The following is a 20415-nucleotide window of genomic DNA, read 5'->3' as shown; positions in this document are numbered from 1 at the left end:
AGATTAATTAACTGGCACTCACGGCCGTCGGTAATACGCGAACTTAATTTATCAGTAAAAGTTAAACTGCGTGCAGAAATGTGGTGTGAAACGCTTGAACCCCCGGTGACTACTGGCTTATTCGTTGCCTGGGTTTAATACTTTCTCACTAAAAGCATCTGTTAGATCCCTTGAAATCCCTGCCTCTCGCAAACGGAAATGCGACCGGACGCGGAGCGTTGTTTTACGAGCAGTTTGTAATGCACTCCGCGTGAAATTAATAATTAAATTCCGAGCAAGGACGAGGAATATTGGAAACCTCATTTACACATTGCCCTGAATATTTTTAGGAGCTAACGTTAGAAACTGGCTGAGATTAACGAAAATGAAAAATGAAAATAAAATTGATATACAATTGTTACCTATTTTAATATTTATATATACGTGAAATTGAATGACTGTTAGTGAGACATAATTTAAGTAATCAGTTATTGCTTCCTTTACATGTTTTACTTTATGAACTAAGTTATGATTTAATTATTATTATTTTAAGAAGGGCAAATTTTTTGGATTTGATTAACTTTTTTGTATATACGTTAGGAAAATCATGTTTCTTATTCTTAAGTGATTAAGAACTGGGTCCTTGACGATGTACATAATTGCAATCACAGTTTTAATATTTTAAGTTAGACATTGAAGTACTAAATCAGTGCTCAATGCAATATACATCAAGTGAAAGGGTTTAAAATATGTCATAATAAAAAAATTATGAAATTTGCTGTACTCTTTTTCACTGAATTTTTACATTTACACACTCTCATTGTATTGTAAAATTATGTGACCAGGTTATATGAGGTGGTTGTATGTATTTTACGTATGAGAATTATTGTTAAACATGTAAGTCACTAATTGCGGGAAAATGAAAATGTTACTCTTCGAGAAAGGATGTCACACTGTCTCGTTCAACCCTCCTCTGTTTATCGCTATGCCCGAGGGCTCTTGCGACCTACAAACCGATAAACAAGTTTAGACACAGTAGGGGAAAAGTAAATACCTCTGTTCACCTCTATTACCACACCTTTCGATACGCAGCGTGAATCGTTCCATTTTCTCGAGGTGTTGAGACTGTCAATTCAATACAATAGTTCACCCTCTCTCCTTTGCCACCTCTTCTTTCATTAAACCTCGATACTGAAATAATTCGATACAATCGAACTTATCTGCTTTTGTTGTAGTACGAAATGTAGAAAATATGAAGAGCTCAGGCTGAATTTATTTCGAGCAATTGTCGTAAAATATTTACTGTACATCTAATATTTGAAATAAATAATATCGAAGTGAATATATAGTTATTAAAAGCAGGGTTAAAATAAAATTATAGTTAAACATCCCCTCTTGAACGTTTAGCTATCATTAACTACCTCTAATTTTGTTCTCAGCCACTTGTATGAATCTTCCCACTCTTATTAACAATTAATGCTATTTCAAGAGTTTGGAGTAATGAAAATTACAATGTAAGAATAGAGTTCATTTTATTCCCACAATCAGAAACGTAGATAACATCGATACAAGTACGCATAACTTCACAATTATTACAATAAACGAAAACAAATACTCTTGTAAGCGTAAGGGTCGAACACTTCGACAAAAATATATTACAAAATCATGGCGTCACGATTCAATACAAAATATCACGTTAGATCCAAAGACGAGGCTAACAGAAATGATGTGATTACAAGATGTTCACACAATCTTTAAAAATGCATGAAAGAAGACTGCACGAGTGTGAATGTTCACTTAGGAAACTCGATACGTAAAACAGCATTTTTTTAAAAAAATACAAAGAATCGTGTCGAAATAACAATTCACTACAACGATGCAACATTTCTCTCGGTCAATTCTCATGATAATGAATGATCGGTGGCACGCTGTTTCTTGATGGAATAGAATGAAAGGGATACGTGTTTCACTCCCTGTATCTACAAACCTCGAATATTGATGTGTCGTTAAATGCCATTATTATAATGTACGATCGAGTTTTTTTACAACTATAATGTCACTATTTACAAATTATGACGCTATCTAGTCTCACAACGTGCGATCACTTTGACAATTAACTTCTATGCAGTACATAGTAATGTTGTCTTCCACTTTAATAAATATAAAATATATTCAATTAAAAATACTTGTTCGCTCAAATATTCGTTGAAATGAAGTGAACCTCATGTACTACCAGTGCTATCCAATACATAATTCAGATTTGTCATTTTATGGGAAAAAATAAAAGACAGTCCACTTACATGATGGGGAGCAGTTCGTTATTGACTTTAAGCTGCCAATTAATTTTCTTCTGAATATAGCTGATGAATAGCACCAGATATTACAAGGAAACAAATATTGAATTATAAATACTATAATAAAAAATGATCGTGTCACCCTAAAGTAGTCCAAAAATGGATCTAATTTTATTGCACTTGGTTTGAACCTTTCGAAATCCTTTCAAAAAAGATTTGCAACTGGGAGACATCATTAATGTCTCAATTTTTTTTGTTTTTGGTCGCATTAAGATCGAAATAGTTAACATTTTAAAATATACAGAAAGCACTTATACTTGCTTCTCATTAACAACTGAAAAATATATCACAAAGAAGTTGAAATAAAAACGTAACAGTGTGTCTTTCTTTACGTCGCTTACAAACATCCTAATACTTACACGCTAATTCTCTATAATTATCGATTAACACTCGCCGCCAGAAACGAATCTCATCCTGTGGTCGAATTCACGTAGCGTACACCAGCACCAACCATTGCAATCAGCACCAATAATCAATAAATCAATCGAAAACCACACATCACGACGCCTAGGGCACACTTGGTACTCTAGACTCCTACAGTTCTCGGTTCGTGTTTTCAATCGTTTCATATTTTCACAGCTAATTAATTAAGTTACCTAATTAAGTTATCTTGCTTGTGCGCACTCTGAAGGATCGTCATTACGATAGGAACCGATTGGATGCTGTGGCGAGGTCCCACAACCCGAAGTAACTCGATTATAGTTTTCCACGCGTGCGTAATTCGAGTGTGCAACATTTTTATCCTCTTTTCCCTTTTGCTACCTCTCGTTTTGAGCTACGTGTTTTTTGAGCTATGCTAGCTTTACCATTGAACCCTTTGGGCTAGCACTAATTCTACGTTCCAATCTTCGTCCTCGTTTCAATATGGCCTGCTTCAAATTTTCCAATTAATCGTAGCACGTAACTTTCATCCAGAAAGAAAGGAAACAAATTATATATTTGTATAAAGTAACAGCAAGTTACAGTCAAGACAAAGTCTGCTTTGAACAGCTGATTTTGTATTGGCTGTAGCCTAGATTCTACCTTTTAACTTCCACTCAGTTTTACAAATTCGTTGTACGCTAATTAACAGTTTCTCACCCTCTTCGAAATTAACGCTATCTTACTTTCGATAATGATTCATATACAATTCTATATTATGTCTATACCTTGCGTTAATATCTAGAACAGAAGGGTATGTTACGTAATTCCGTGAATGAAGTTATGAGTGATGGAGAACACAAGGTTTTTTAGCTTTGTATGCTATTACAATTCCGTTGCGCTTGTAAAAATAGAAAGGACTTGAATTCGAAAGAAGAGAAGCTCTAGGGAACAACCTCTATGTGGACTTCTATCACATTTGAGAATTAAATTGTGTTCCGTGTGAGACTAATTGATTAACCATGGTCAGAGTAACTGTCGAAGGTCGTTATGTTTCATCAGCGTTTCAGTCGCGATGGTTTTAAACGCTAAGTGACGTGGCAAATTAATGGAGCTGAATAAACGAACGATGCGAAATTGAAAGTTGCAAATGGAAATTCATCGTTTGTGCAATTATTATACTTTGTACAATATATGGAAGCGAATACTGATTTGCTTACGCAACTTGCGTCATTTCCTAGCTGCACGTCAATCATTTTTCAACTTTGTATCAGTTCATGGTTAACAAAAGCTTCTGTACCTTCGAAACAAATTAATCACTTGGCTGTCACCGAGTTCTTAATTGATATGTTTTGAATGAAAAATCAGAATAAAGCTTTGGTAAACGCAACTGCAGGTATAAAACAAAATAATTACAAGTGACAAAAAAATATGGCGAATGTTCGGCCAACATCTGAACACTTTGACCAACAAATTGATAATTCTTGCCACTGTGATAGCTTGTACAGTTAACGAAACTGTAAGATTCTGAAAGTAAGTACTCAACGATTCACTGTATTACTTAAAATAATTAACCTATCGTAATTTAATCGAAAAGTAAATAGTACTAGGAATCATTTAAACAGGTACTCGCTGCACGCGCAGCGATCAGGATGACCCGAAGAAGTTCCTTCGGCGATGTCGCGATTGACTAGATCTCACAGAAATCTCGCACACTTGCTGGCGTATTTTACAAAGAACGACTGTACATTTACATATGAGTTAAATATACACCGACATAACATGGAGACTCTCTTTACCTCAATAGTCACTTGCACGAAAGTGACATTATTCGTGTCAGTGGTTGGCAACCCTGAGTGATGACTCAATTTTACTAGTTAACGATACTTAAGTAGTATATATTGAAAATGTACTTTAATGAATATGAATTAATTATGCAATGAGGCTTAATACTTAGGATTTAAACGATACATGAAAATAAGACGGAATAGGTTTAATGACACCATGGTTGCCAAACACTAACTTTGCTCCACTCAAGGCTTATCCGTGTAGGTTCGAATCTAAGGGAACAATTAGTCCCATATTATACTAAACAATTTTCGATTACATGCCAACATCTTACGTTCTCTATACTCAATTCCACTCTCACAGAATAATCTTGAGGCACCAGCAGCCATTTTGGAGAACAATGACTTGCCGAAACTCGAGAGTATTCTGAGATATTACTCTAAATATTGTACATTGACTTTAACGTTTACGTGAGCTACTGTTTATCAACGAGTAAAATCGTAGACGTGTTCGTTTTTCGGTAGTCTCAATTTACAGGTAGTTTAGAGGTGATGAATTTACTCAACATGAGTTTACTCGCTTGGAGAACGAAGTTACTGACTCATTCTATAGAGTCCAAGGAAATGTTAATGAAGAATCGATCACCAAAAAGCAAAGTGTAATTTGAATTCGAACCCACATGAATAGTTCGCCGAAATACTGATAAATATTCATTCAGGGCACACCCGCATGAATACTTATCTGAATACTGGACGAAGATAGCGTTTGCATCGTTGATGTTCCAGAAACATTTAAAATTACGTTAATCTGTGTACGATCGAATTTCATACATTGTGAAATAGTACCCTTGTTTTCTATTGCATTAGATGCAGTAGAAACTTCTTTGCTAAACGAATACGATCGTATTGCTTTGATTCTGAACGAATTTTTGAGAATGCCACTTGATGAAAAAATTTGGCAAGAGAACCTGGTTACTGCCTTGTGCTTGAAATTTAAGACACATTTCTACTTTACAATCCATGGTGCAAGATTACATGATTTATCTTTATGCACTATGCACTATGAGTTACACAAGTGGGAATGTGGCTTAAGGTTCGCTTAAAAGGAAGGCAAAAATGCTTGTGTGCGACTGCTTTATGTTTCACATCTTTTGTAAAAATTGAACCCTCAGTCGACTTGAATTTTCACGCACATTTGAACGAATTTTTTTTCGTGTTCTTCTCAAAATTTTCCCTCATATGTTTCATGTGATTATGAATTACTGTGTTCTGTCTATGGTTACTTAAATTCATGAGTATTGAACTTTAAAAGTAGGCAAGTCCCAGTACGTGTCACAAAATGGAAACTAGAAACGTTTTTTAAAATGGCATGTGTGCAATTTTGCAATCAACTATAATCAATTTGCATCATTATCCCTTACAGTCATTTTACAAATACTCTTCAAATTGTCACGATCACGTCTTACGAAAATACCATCCTAAGAATCTTCAATCCGAGTCTAATTAAAAAATTGCCTCCCTACAAACCCCGAAGGAACACCTTAGAAACTCGCCTCAAGTGATATGCTGAAACTATCTGCTGTGCGTAATCGACTTCGATGACAACGAAAAGAAATTCAGCATCGACCATACAGGAAACCCAACGTCATCCCTCCAACCCAAACTAAACCAAACCCCTAATTCGTCAGCACTGTCAAGCACAGTAGCACGTAATTGACCGTGATCAGAGTATCGATCGCCTCGACTCTGCCTTCAAAGCAGCATCGTCTCAATAATCGTAAAAACATCGCCCTGGGCGAATGGATTGACATGAAAAAGTCCGCGTGGCTCTCGAAAAGTACAAATTCGAATAAGTCCTAGCGTTTCATCAAATTCGTGATCAGCAGTCTTTCCCTCGAGTCGAGCGCCGCCAGGACGCCAGCGACGCCCCAGCGTGCTCGAGCCCTCGTCCACCTTCGTCAGTGGTGGATTATCCCAAAGAAAAAAGAACTCAATGAAAAGCGACAGCACGATCTGTCTCTGCCATCGAAATCTCGCGCGCCCTTTGGAAGTCCAGACGACTCATTCGACGAATGCGTCGTTTCACGAGAACGAACCCAGCCTCGCGCGGCGGTCCTCAAGTGTTCTTGAGATTTTCGACGCGCGAGAGATCGTGCTCGCGCCACGAGCTGGTCGTGCAGATACCGTCGCCTCGCCACCACTCGTTCACGTCTTTGTACGACTTTGGGGGTCGGTCGTCGTGCAGCATCGCGCAGACACGGCACCAGAAGAACGTGTTGATGAACTCGCCCGTGCCCTTCCACCGAAAGTACGAGTTGTACAGCTCGTCGTCGCGGTCCAGACGGTGCAGGTACTCGGCGAGCTCCTTCGGCGACTCGAACTCGTCCACGTGGATGTAGGAGCGATAAGGCGCGCTGCGGGCGTAGTCTGTTGGGTGGGCGCCCATGACGATGGGCAGGACGTTGTGCCTGGAGGAAAGAAGATATTAAGAAGTTTTATAGGGACTGGGAGGATTTTCAATGATTTTATTGCGGATATTCTACTCTAAATAGGTCATTTTATTCATTGAATCACTTAGGAATGAGTAGAATCACAAAAATGAAAATATAATTTTAAAAGAATTTTTGACTTGCTTCATAAAATTTGCTTCACCTTTTTGGTACTGTAATGTACAGTCTATTTCTCATATTTTCTATATTTTTGTATATCATTTGCATTATATAACTTTTTATACTATTTTATATTTTTCAAATCTCCAAAAGTGTATAAAAATCTACTGTTCAGTTATACTAGGCATTCGACCACAGGTGTCAGAAATTTTAAGGATTCATTCTATATATGAAAATAGGACTGGAATGAAGATACATAAAATCTCATTTAAAGCTTAATTTCATAATTATAGATATTGAGAAAGTACCTAGAGTACGCGAGAAATATGTCTGACTTATGACTTATTCTACTACTAGCCTACAGCAGCTAGGTCTAACATACAGAAATCAATAAAATAAGTTCCAAGCCAGACACAGAGAAATCAGTAGAATAAGTCCGAATTCAGCCACAGAGAAATCAGTAGAATAAACGCCAAGTCAGACACAATAAAATCAGTAGAATAAGTCCCAAGTCAGACACCAAAATACCAAAAAACTGATGACTAATTACTATATATATTTAAAAATACGTGTGTATACGTGTGTATGTGCATATTTGGCGTCTATTTTGCTTTATATCTCTCATAGATTCGCTTACTGAAATTTTCTGAAATTTAATATGGATAGCTTCTACATGTAGGCCATTGATATTATTAAAGTACCAAAAAATTTGTTCAAGGGGTAAAAGGGGATCTGAGGGGTATGGGGTACTATGAAACGTGATATTAAATCTGAAATTTCTTTCATCGATCGGAATCCACGTCACGAGGGAATGTCGGTCGTATTCGAATGAAGATCGGCCACGGCACTTGAGTTTCTGGCAATAGTAACCCTTATCCCAAAAACTCGGCGAAGGCAACACTCGAACGAAGTAGGGCAAGAGGGATTCTTGAGGACCACTACATGCGGCGAAGTGCACTAAGCACGAGTGACAACAGCTGCGTGTGAAGCACACTTTGGCAATTACTCTAACAACCCAGCTGGGAAATCTTTCATAACCGTATCTTGTAAATTATCATCGTTAGCTTCTAATTAAACAAACTTCGCGGCCTAATGGGGTTAATTAGGGATACAAGGGAAGCACGTCATACCCGAGACCGTTGACGAAGAATTTCTCGGTGATGTAGTCTTTGCAATTCGAGTTCTCGAAGGCGAGATAGAACTTGTAGTCTTCGTCCAGCATATCGAAGCACGCCTGAGATTGGGATCGTGGACACCTTAGGGTTCCGCAGGTACCATAAATGTCCACTTGGATGTACTTCGATAGCTCTTTGGCGTAATGCATTCGTTGGTTTCGTGGATGACAATTGGAGACGAACCATGCCACCTGAAAACAATATGCATAAAAAAGGGCGTGGTGATTCCACATAATAAAATATGAAAAAAATGACGAATGATAAAATTACATTTGAGGTCTCGTTTCAGAGTTATTAACGTGTCTGACTCGAGACTGGGGTTATTCTACTACCTACGTACGCTAGCCAGGAGAGGCACAGGAAAATCAGTAGAATAAGTCCAGTCTCAAGTCAGACACATAAATAACTCTGAAAAGAAACCTTATATGCAATTTTGTCATTCTTGATTTTCGCCTCAATTTGACACATCTGACACCTATTAACTAACACTCTATGCATATCTTAGTAATTTTCGTCTCGAGCTCTAAACTTAAAAAAGGTGCTTCTACATATCTCGACCATTCAAACATGAACTTGATCGCGAGAGATGGGTTACATAAAAACGTCATTACCTTCTTAGTCTTGTTGGCCGCGTAATTGAATGTCTGCGGTATTTGCGTGATGCTAGGATCGTAATACTGCCATCTTTCGTAGGGCGCGACTATGTCGCTATCACGGCGATAAGTCGCCGTCCAATTGATGACAGCGTTCCTCACGCTTTGCGTGTGATAAGGGCACTCTAAAAAATACAGCATCCACACCTGCTGAAAATCGTATCAGTCTCATTCGACGTATATGAAGCTAAATTTTGAACGATAGCACAGACAAGGATTTTTTCTTTCGTCGCCTGAGCAAAAGAATGCTTTCTTCAACTGCGCCTGAATCTTTTTTCCAACATTATTTTTTCGATGACCAATTGGTACAGTTATCTACTAAGCGACTTTATTATCACAAAGTTTCTATTCCTTCGTTAATAAAGTGAACATTCTTTTGCACTGATCGTAGCGTTAAGGTAGTCAAATCTCGTTTGCAAAAACAAGTCGAAATTAATTGTGAAAAATATAAACAAGGATACGTAAAACGTAAGAGGCATTTATCAAAGTCATATTCATTAGAGGTGCTTCGATTAGAGGAAGAATCATGTTACGTACTTGCTTTGAGGATCTTCTTCCCACGTGAGTTATGTAGTCCTTGAAGAGGATCAAGTCAGCCTCGTCAGAACTCTCCCTGATGATCGTGCAGGTGTTCACTGGGCAACGATGCTGGAGGAATATGTCGGGGCCGACTTTTGCCTCGGGCATGCCATGTGGAATCATTATCTTCTTCAACTGATGCTCTGCTTTCGTTTTATTGTAATTAGGCGGCACGAACATTAGCTATAAAACACGATACAGTGTCAATTGAAATATTGTGAAACATTATTTAAGGAAATCAAAATTCGCAGGTTTGGTCTGAACCATTTGTGGGACTTTAATTTCATCTTTCTTTAACACTTCTGGGATTTCAATTTGAAAATTAGATCCTAGGTTCTCTGAGAGTAATTCTTACGAGAGCAGTTTGATAAATGAGTGGCAATCATTTGTGAATCTCACTTGATTCGTGACACGATCGTCATAAGCATCCTCCTCGGGCCACAGGTGAGCCAATCTTCGTCCAGTTCGATTGGACCTCAAGGCAGGATAAGGCCTCCTGACACCCCCCTTCATGTACCATGGCCTCATTGATGGATCTGCAGCATTCACGGTATGGTGCGGCAGAACTGTCGTACCAGTCACGTTGGATGCCTTGGGACAGAAATATCATTTATCTGTATTATTCGAAACACAATTTTGTACACCTGGACAAAAGCTATCAGAATCAATAACCATAATAGCAATTTGATTAACACTTGAAGCATTGATAAGATACTTGCTTTATCTGAAGCTAACACATTTAACATCCATTTTTGACATTCTTGAAAAATTAGACTTTCTAAACACTTTCTAAATAATATTCTTTATTTTAAATTATATTCTTACAATTTAAAGGATTGAAAGAGGGTCATAATGTGTATTGTAGTGTGTACCATAAGCGAAAATTTGAATAAATGATTAATGAAGAAGGTGAACTACCTTGACGTGGTCAACGACACGAACTGGCGGGGTTTGACCAGGATTAGGTCGCATTCGGTGCCATATCTCGTCTTGCAGTACATTGAGGAGGATCAGCAGCACACCACAGAAGCATAGCACATAGAGAAAGTATCCCTTCAGAGAGAAACGCGGCAGACCCATGCCGTACGTTTCCTTCTTGTCAAAAATCTTTATCTATCCATGCGCTGCCTCCCCTCTGACCCGCAACATCCATTCAGCTACGCTGGAAACATGAAATAAAAATTTTGTTGATATTCCAGTAATTGACTGGGTAAATCTGCAATTTAGGGGACGCCTCACAGACTGTTCCCCTCTAATAAAAATTTCTTTGTTGAAAGTTAAATACGACGTGTCAATGGAAACTTCAGTTATCCTCGACTTCAGAGTTTAGACCCTCTTCAAAGGAGAACGTGTTAAGATGAGTGAATGGCTTGAGTAAATGCTGACACTCCGTTAGTCAATCACTCGTCCAAGTATGCTAGCGTTAAATATATGTAGGTATCAAAAGATCATATCAGAGTAGTGAGGAGTTCGTAATTGTGAATATACTTCTGTATAAATTGTATGATAAGCGATCTCTGAATGGTCACGACAGCTTCGACGTTTGACTTCGTTGAATGTGAATAATTGTTTTGGTCTAACAATAACCTGCATAGTCAATGGTATTCAGAAATAACGTTATTGTAGGAACACTAAGTTGCTCGAAATAAACACTTTATGGTTAAATATATCAGTAAAGTTCATTGCAAGATGACGTAAAGGCTCCTTTGACGGTCTGCACGCGAGTACATTTTACCCTGCAGCTATAAATAATAGTAAATTACACGACTATGAACCCACTTTGCAAGTATTCATAATGGAGTATAGTATATAAAATAAGAAACACTGTAAAATAATAAGAATAATTACACAAAAATAGTCTCCTTTAAAATTATAACTTTTATGTAAAGTTTAACTGGGAGTTTAATTTCTGATGGAAATAACTTGACAGTGAACATGTTAAACTACTTAACATTTTTCAAATTTTTAAATATTTCAAATTTTAAATATTTCAAATTTAAAAATATTTCAAATTTTTAAATATTTCAAATTTTAAATATTTCAAATTTAAAAATATTTCAAATTTTTAAATATTTTAAATTTTATATTATAAACTTAGCTTTTATTCATTTTCGTTTTTGGAAAATAAGTTTCTTTAATTGAATTCTTTTTCGTTGAAAATACGAATTGTATCTTATATATTTTAAGTAAGTCATAAACTTAAATTTTTCACGAATTTGACTAAAGTTACTTTATCGTGTAACCACAGATATAGAGATCTGATTGATAAAAAATATCAGGTCCGAAAATTTGATTTCCCCGTTTCTCAGACGAATGACGTTATTCTGATAAAGCTAATACAGAATTTTATTATTAACAAATAAATTGGGCTCGTCAGTGGGTATATACACTTAAATATACTGTGAAATAAGCTCTGCTAAAAGCAACACAGCGGAGTAAGTTAATACGTAGGGTGGAATTCAGTAAGGGTGAAGGTCACTTATATGTTAAGTGACACTGAAGTGTCACTTATCACTCACGCGACTATGAATTTTTTTCTTGCATTTTTTACACGCGTGTTTAATTTTTCCCACGGATAACGAGGAACTCGAATTAACATGATAGGCAACAAAAAAGTAAAAAATTAATATTGAAGTATCAGAGTTTTTCATGTTTCATCCTTCAATATGTTTAGTTAAAACTTTAAGAATGATACCTAATTTTCAGATAAACTTTCAGTTTACACTTAAACGGAACACACTGTAGATAAAATACTATTCATAGTATTTCATAATAGTCTAAACACTCTAAACCGTCTGAATCTACTGTGAATGACCGATATATCGTTTCCTTTTACATAATCTATGATGCATATTGCATATTCACGGATACGTGGGTATATTTTCAAAATGTGATAATACAAAACAGTTAGCAATGGTATCGGGAGGCCTTCAACGTTTCCGTCGCGTAATAATTAAAAAAGTTGTATTATCGCAATTTTTATCGTTCTTCCTCCTTAGGAGTGCTAATCAGTAAAGTAAACCACTATATATTTTTACGTCCTATGAGAAGTAACCATGGTAGCCTCTAAGGATCGATTCCTGCCTCGTAATGTGAAATAAGCAAGTACACTTCGGATGTCACAAAGACTACGTAATATCTTTTTTTATTACACTCTGTGCATGTTCACTTTACACAAATTTAAAATGCAAGACGCGTTCGCATAATTTGCTTCAGGTGCAAATAGAGTGCAAGGTAACGATACAAGAAAGAAGCAGCTTGTCATTCATATTATAGACATTTGAAAATAATTTGGAATAAAAGACTCAGATAACAAGTCGAATTTTTAAATATTTTTAAAAAATCTAAATAAAAAGTTTAAATTATCAATTTTTAAATTGTAACACACAAACTTCTCTTTACAAATAAAATAAGAAATTTCATTACTGTTCCACGATTGAAAATTTCCTTTTCAACACACGAGCAGTCCAAGCTTAAAGGTCCCACTTCCGGCGCGCGTTATTTGAATTTCCAACGCGAGAATAAAAAAGATTTAGACACTACTTAAAATACTTCTACGTAATTGACGATATTACCCACGAAAAAGTAACGCGTGACATCGCCAAATATCAACATTATATAGGTATGAACGCTCACTTGATAGCTATGCGATAAAATAAACTTAGAAGTGATAACACACACGCTCACCATTAAAAAAGAACTTTTATCGAAACATCAGTTTTATTTCTATCTATAATTTTTACTTATGATGCTAGTTTGCTCACACTATTTCACTATCGACACACTTCACGTTAATGTTCAGTTTGCATCGTCTATTATCCTAGATATGAATGGAAAGAAAATAGGTATTTTAAAATAGGTAAAGTAAAGACATTAAATTTTCACTGACGACTCATTCGACAAATGTTCACTCGTGGACCACCTGAGTATTACTAGTGACCACTGACTTCATCACGCTGTGGTATATCGGTATCTTATCGCTTCTACTTACGTTGAGGAAAACGAATATTAACCAAACCCGGTTACAGACCTATCAGCCATAAAAATACTGTTCAAATTATAGACAGACATCAGAGGTTTACGGCCACCATGAATATATGAACAACTGGCTGGTTTCTCAGCAAAAAATTTTATAACACGCACACGAGCACGAAAAATTAACATTACTATTAGAACTTACGTTTCCTAATTCATAATAAACGATAAAACTGAATTAAAGAACGAGTTCATCGATATGAACTTTCACGAACGCTGCTGCGTTACAACTGAACAATTTCACTCGCTTGCTGTATGTTATAAATAATAAGTGTCACGTGGTTGTAAAGGTTAACAAGATGTTTTGTCAATAAAGGTATTACAGATGATACTCTTTTATGAATGACTTAATGCAGAGGTGTCTATTAAAATTTTCTATAATTAAAAATTCTCAAATATCTACATATATGTGTGCTCTATATTATAATTCTATTCAAATGATTTTGAAGGCTAAATAGACGTATTCTTATAACCTCAATATTTTTCACAAAATCAGTATTAATACTTCCATAGATATTCATTAATAATATTAAAACCAATCTACGTAGTTCTACCATTTGAAAAATCAAATCATGGAGATTTAAATGCTCATAGACTACCATATATAAATGAGTAATCAAGTTCGTTTATGCATATTTATCTCGTACCCAAAGTAAATGGAAGAAACATAATTCCATAATTTTTCCTTCAATTACGCAAATTAATTTCCATCCAGCATGAATTTCACGCAAATCAATTTCCCAATACGAATCGAAGGTTTTATGCGCGCGTCGAGGTCGGTGCATAAATGTCTCCCTGCTTTTTGAAATTTCGTTCGATTTACTTTAACCTCGATATCAAAAGGCCTAACGGACTGTCCTCAATGACCGTGGGAAATATCGAGCACGTTCCTAATGACTTCTTTCCAATTGAAACGGGGTTTTAATTAAGTCTGACGGATTTCGCGTCGACACGGTGGCCGCGTGCATTGTTATTCACACCGTTCGATAAACACAATAAATAAAGCTGGCAGATTTATCGTTCCCTATCGCGCTAACGGTACCAATAAAATACAGGCCTCATCGATATTTCTACAGACCCAGTTCTGGGTTCCTGTCATATTACTGCGTCAGAGGGAATAATTCGTTACATTATCTGAAACTATTCATGTGAGAGATATCCATTTATGTGATAACTTTATGCATTCTCCAAACCTCCAATTATTATTTTACTTTCAGGGGAACGTCATACATTATAGCGTGTAATAATATATTTAAATATAATGGAGATATAGAAATATGTATTATTACTAGACTGCAGGCTTTTATACGATTTCATATTTTCATAAACATAGTTAAAAAAATAAGAGTTAAATAAAAATATTCTTTACCTCTCACATACTACAATTTGCTCTCTGATTTTCATATTGTTTATGTTTCTGAATATTTTATGGATTCTGTAAACTTGTATACATTTCAAATTTCTATAAATGCATAAAAATCCGCAGTTTAATTATTACTATAAAGATTATTTGATATTAAAAATTTATTCTGTGCTTCAAAATGAGACAAAAATGAAAAATGGGGAAGCTGTGTTTTAGAGATATTAATTGTTTGAAGAAACACTTAAAGTATGTATACCAGAAATGTGTCTGACTAGGGACTTACTCTACTGTCTTACTCTACTTACGTCGCTCTGTCGAATTTGTCTACTTCACAACGAAAATCGAATAAGTCTGGAAGTCAGATACATTTAAGCACATGTTAAGTGTATCATTAACAATTAATTTGGCTTGAAACATCACTTTTGAAAATATCTAATATCTATTCTTGAAGCCCTGTGAAAGGTACAGAAATCCTGATACTCGAACAGATCACCAACTGCTCCATCTCCAGGCATCATGGTTTTCAAGGCGACCATAAATTCCTTATCAGCTCTTAATTCTTTGAAGCACACAATTTTAAAGAAAATAAAAACCCAAGTTGCACAGAATAGCATTGCCAAACTGAATAAAAAACTTTATATAAAATATATAACTTCAACTTTTCGAGGTGGGTTAAAATATATCTCACCGTGCATAAAAAGCTAATCAAAAAGTGGGGCAATTTTTAACCCACCTAACCCCGAAGAGTTAATTATTCCTCTCTTTATCGCCTAATAAAATTGAAACTACTACGATAACTGATTAACGAAAACTAGTAGGAAAATGCACTTCAACAACGTCAGCCAACAAACACAAGCGGCCTTCGGTAAAAAATGACGCAAGTAATCTGATAACATCAACAGTAAACAAAGCATAATCCAAACGCGCGCCTCATCGAGATAACTCAAATAAAGGCGGCGTTCGAATTCCCTATCGCCGATTGCCGCGCGTTCCCGGATACGACGACAAAAGGGTGTTAATAACGAGCCACGTAACAGGAAACTAACAGATTTCACCTCTTTCTACACCGACGATCTGCCTTCGTATTTCACCCAGTCTTGTTCCAGCACGCCCGCATATTTAATCTCGACTTTCAGTGCCCCGAAAAGCACGTAACAATGGCGCTGCTTTGAGCCTGGGTACGTACGTTTGCTCATATACAGGGTGTCCGTGGAATAAGTGGCCAAGTGAAACGTGAAACTCCACTTAACCCGAGGATTCAGAAAGGCTGAAACGTCTTACGTCCATAAACGACTCCTTCGCGAGTTGTTAAACGCTCCTTGTTCACGGTGCTGGACGAGAATCTTATCTGGATAGGTGTTTCGAGCAACGAGTGGGAGGTGAAAGAATATTTTTTTGTGAACGTTAATTGCGCTATTTTTGGCTGAGAATGGGTCATGTGATCGTGAGGAGAATGGGTGTCTTCTGTTGGTAGGATGAAAACTGAACAAGGTGATAGGACAATAAGGATCGTGAAGCTGTATCACATTTTTGTATTCTACAGACCTTAATATATGTGTCTAAATTGTCAAAGCTATATTACAATATTTCACTTATTATTATTATTATTATATAAGTACAAAAAATTAAATGGAAAAAAGGGCATTATTCGAGGAATCTCAAGAAGACTAGAAGAATTGTTAATAATTGAACTGAGGCTCCACCTTCGTTAAACTACCCCCTCCACATTTGAATCACCCTATACAAACATCATTTCAGAACCATCTCAAATCTGAAACCCTGTACTCCATCAAACTTAATCTCCTCGTGAAACTCGATAAGCAGTTTCAAGACAGAGAAAATTGCGAAAATATTGAATTATGAATTCAATTTTGAAACACACTGTACAGATTAGCTTAGAGTTAGAATGTTAATACTGTTAAAAAAGGGAACTCGATTCCGCGTCGACGATAAATCTGACAATGAGTATCTTACAGGTTGGTCAAAGTTGGTGGTCAAGGGGGCGTGCACCGAACGAAATTTTTTCTACTTACATTTGCTATGTCGTTGACGTGTCCCATAGAATTTTCGCATAGGCGGGCGTATTTTGTGCTGCGCGGCTTATTTCTAGTGTACAATTGACGTTCTAGAACCCACATTCTATTCCGAGTCTATCCTAGAACGCGAGAGAAAGAGAGAGAGCGTCAGCCATGCCAAGCTGCATAGTGGAAATAGATTAGTTGTAGACTACTCGATTACAGTTGTTACACTGCTTTATCACATTCTTTTTCTGTTTATCGAGGCAGCGATTGTACTTCGTTTCCGATTTTTCTATGGCTTGTTTACCCTAAGACCTATCAAAGAACTGGATACTGATTTCAAATTTCGGATCAAGGTTCTCAGTTTCGAAAACATCTTCGCTCTCTTTGAACTGTTAACATGAACCGCCTGTAGTATATCTTTGGACTTTCTTCTGATCTTGGAATATTTTATACAGAAGTTCTTAATTGTTAAGGTTATTTAGTATATTATATATTTATTCGTAAGAAGCTACACATATTGTATAATTAATTGAAACAGCAAGAATATATAAAAAATAATTGTTTTTGTAGTGGAAATGATCTGTCATTGTTTTGGTCAGAATTTGCATCATATTTGCCTAATTTTATTGCTGCTATAATGACATGACGTTGTTCTGAATAAACCAAAAGAAATTTTCTAAATGAGATAAATAATGTATGAAATTTTGTTTGTATGTACAGGTTCTTTCAAAAGAGACGTCCATAGAATGGGTGAAGAGAACGAGCTAATCGACCACTTCTAAGTCACATTACCAGTGAAGGTGAAGAATGGATACCATTTGATAATTCATGAAGAGGACAGTGGAAGGAGCACATTACTGCACCCGAAACCTGAACTTCATCCAAAGAAAACGCTATTGTACGCCTGATGGTACATAGAAGGAGTAATTTCGTTTAAATTACTGTTTCCAAAATGAACTGTCCTAGCAGAAATTAGAGATCATCATTTAAGAATCATATACAGTACTAATTCCAACCCTGTAAATACAATTAAAATTTAATTAGTACCATTCTGACCTGCCAACCTAATATCTTTTTCCGAAACTTAGTAAACATAAATTTCTAGTTATTAAAGAAAAGAAGAAATAGCTTTTACACCCTTTGAGCCATGCTTTAATCTTTTTTAAATAGTTAATGATATATTTCAAAATTAATAACCAATAATTGTATCTGTGTACGACTGTTCCTAAGTTAAAAATAAATAAACTTTTGCAAGAAACTTTTTTTTCGTTGTTATCTATGTAGATCTAGTAAATCCCATTTTTCAGACCATGGATAGGGTCGATGATATTTCTACACACTTTTTATACGATTACACAATACAACGAGGTCTAAATTGGATTTGAATTGCACGCGATCTGTCCATATAACACGTGGAACAAATTCGCGCAGGGAACATTCAATAGAAGAAAATTAATGGCCTTGGTCAGTCTCTTTTTAGAAATTCAATACTAAATTCGGCTATAATGCGGCACTGACGCTATCGGTTCTTATTATCAGAGTATAGCTAGAGACGAGGGACTATAGAACGTCGTACCAGCATGAATCAACTTTCTCGCCCACTTCTCGATTCACCCCCTCGGCACTTCCAACAGCAACCCCAATGTTTCGTATCATCCGATAAGCAAAACTACAGGCACAAAACGCTCCAGTTTCATGTTTCTTCACGGTGCGATATTTTCGATTTTTGCAAAAATATTGACCGTGACAATGATCGTACCTTATTTGCAGGAATAATATTATGATATATAAATTGAAACAGAAATTAAATCGATATTAATTAAAGCTGAGTAAGATGATATTTTTCTAAATAATTCTATACTTCAATAAAAGTGCAGCATGCATGCAATACATACAAATGTAAGAATATATAAAATTTGTAATATTTAGAGGATCAAGCAAATTTCAAATTAGGTTCTAGTTTTCTAATTGCCTTCATGAGTATCCATGAAGACTTTATATATAAATACCGTATCTTAATCGCAATTAATCTGAGTGCTTTCCAGAAATTAAAAAGATCAAAGATAACGCGTGATCCGCGACTCTTTGGTAGACTTTAACCATTTGTTAAAGTAATACTTAATGAAAAATTTAATTTTCCCTCGTTTCTTAAAACTCTACCAAAGAAATTAAATTACTACTCTATTACATCGATCCCATTGGAAAGATAAATATTTCAAAAACTGCTCGTCGCTGATTCGCACCCAATCAATCTGATAAAGACATATCTCCACTTTTTACACTCATATTAGACACAGATACAAAGCAACATCTGTCACATAGAAACTGCACGAAAAAAGCAGATAACAAAAACCTACACAACACAAACCAATCACGTTACCAACACCCATTCACCCCAAGAATACGCTTCAATCTCCATCAAACCCATCTAATCTTCGATCATCGATCTCAGCTACTCCAAACTAAATCCAAACCCCTTAAAGCGACCCAATTCCCCCAACAAAACCGCCTAAAAATCGCGAGAACCGTGCCCGGAAGTAATCGACGCCCACTCCACCCAGCCCATGCGACCGGTGAGACCCCGGAAGAAGAAACTCTCTGATCCACCCAAAAAAGTAAACGTCCACGCGATGAATCCCACGTCCAAAGCAAACCAAAACCAAAACCAAAAAACAACTGGCACACCTATTACAAAAACTACTCGAGGACTACACCGAAAGGACACTCGCTGAGGATGCATCGACTAATCTCGAAAGGGTCTCCCAGCACCGAGTCACGGCCAGGACTCGAGCCAGAGGAAGGTGTCCTAAACAGGGAAGGACTCACCGTGGTGGAACCTCTGGAGAACGTCAGGCCACGTGTTCAGCCGCGAGTCCCAGCAGCAGGAATCGCGCGGCGACGATGCACCCTGGATGATGCATCCGCGCTTGGTCACATGTCCAGATCCTTCACGTCGGGCACCACCTATGCGCGAGATTATTCATTCCCGAGCTGTTCACGTTCTAGACGGTTGGCCTAGTCCGTCGCTTCTGCCCTCTCGCCAGTGTATCCTCCTTCCTCCTGGCCCTAGTTCTCTCCCTGTTCCACCGAACGATCACGCTTGTGCGCAGTGCTCTTCCCTTTTCGTGGACGCTGCGCGAGAGCCGCCATCCCGCTGCCCCGTGTCGACACCCCGACGTTGCAACCCCTACAGAACGACGGGAAAATCTATAAGGGCCGCGGCTGCGCTGTTGCAGGAGAGCAGAGGGTGGCTTGCCAGCGAGGACGCGATCACCTGGGTATCCTTGCTCCTTCGTGGCAGAGAGCAGGTGTTCGCTGGGGCTGAGGACGAAGTTGGGCAGCCGAGGGGTGAGGAGGAATTAGGGTGGAAACGTTTTGGGGTAGGTTGATTTAGGGGTTGATGCAGGTGGATGTGGAGGGAGTGTTTTGAGGGCCGAGGGAGGTAGTGGGACGTGGGGGTGGTTTTGTTTTTGATTGTGACGTGAGGAATGAGTGAGTTG

The 20415-nt window shown here is 37.1% G+C and overlaps 1 protein-coding gene across 1 annotated transcript; it reads right to left on the bottom strand.

Annotated features, from left to right (window-relative positions):
- Window positions 1-6467: 6467 nt before the first annotated feature.
- Fucta (glycoprotein 3-alpha-L-fucosyltransferase A) lies at window positions 6468-19950 on the bottom strand. The gene is made up of 7 exons (XM_076383292.1): window positions 19742-19950; window positions 10415-10658; window positions 9896-10087; window positions 9455-9679; window positions 8876-9064; window positions 8220-8455; window positions 6468-6948 (listed from the first exon to the last, which is right to left on the bottom strand). The coding sequence occupies exons 2-7, from the start codon at window positions 10574-10576 to the stop codon at window positions 6597-6599; spliced, it is 1356 nt and encodes a 451-aa protein (XP_076239407.1). The 5' UTR covers window positions 10577-10658; window positions 19742-19950; the 3' UTR covers window positions 6468-6596.
- Between the last annotated feature and the right edge of the window lie 465 nt (window positions 19951-20415).

This window comes from Calliopsis andreniformis, chromosome 8, assembly GCF_051401765.1.
Source record: "Calliopsis andreniformis isolate RMS-2024a chromosome 8, iyCalAndr_principal, whole genome shotgun sequence".
Taxonomy (NCBI): Eukaryota; Metazoa; Arthropoda; class Insecta; order Hymenoptera; family Andrenidae; genus Calliopsis; species Calliopsis andreniformis.
The sequence above is the reverse complement of the archived record's forward strand: the minus strand, read 5'-3'. Positions and strand labels throughout refer to the sequence as shown.

Bases quoted from the DNA above. Each gene is read 5' to 3' on its own strand.
- Fucta (XM_076383292.1), bottom strand. From the start codon at position 10,576: ATGGGTCTGCCGCGTTTCTCTCTGAAGGGATACTTTCTCTATGTGCTA. The intron at 9,680-9,895 runs GTGAGATTCACA...CGTGTTTTATAG, and splicing joins ACGATCGTGTCACGAATCAA to CTAATGTTCGTGCCGCCTAA. The intron at 9,065-9,454 runs GTACGTAACATG...GATTTTCAGCAG, and splicing joins GAAGAAGATCCTCAAAGCAA to GTGTGGATGCTGTATTTTTT.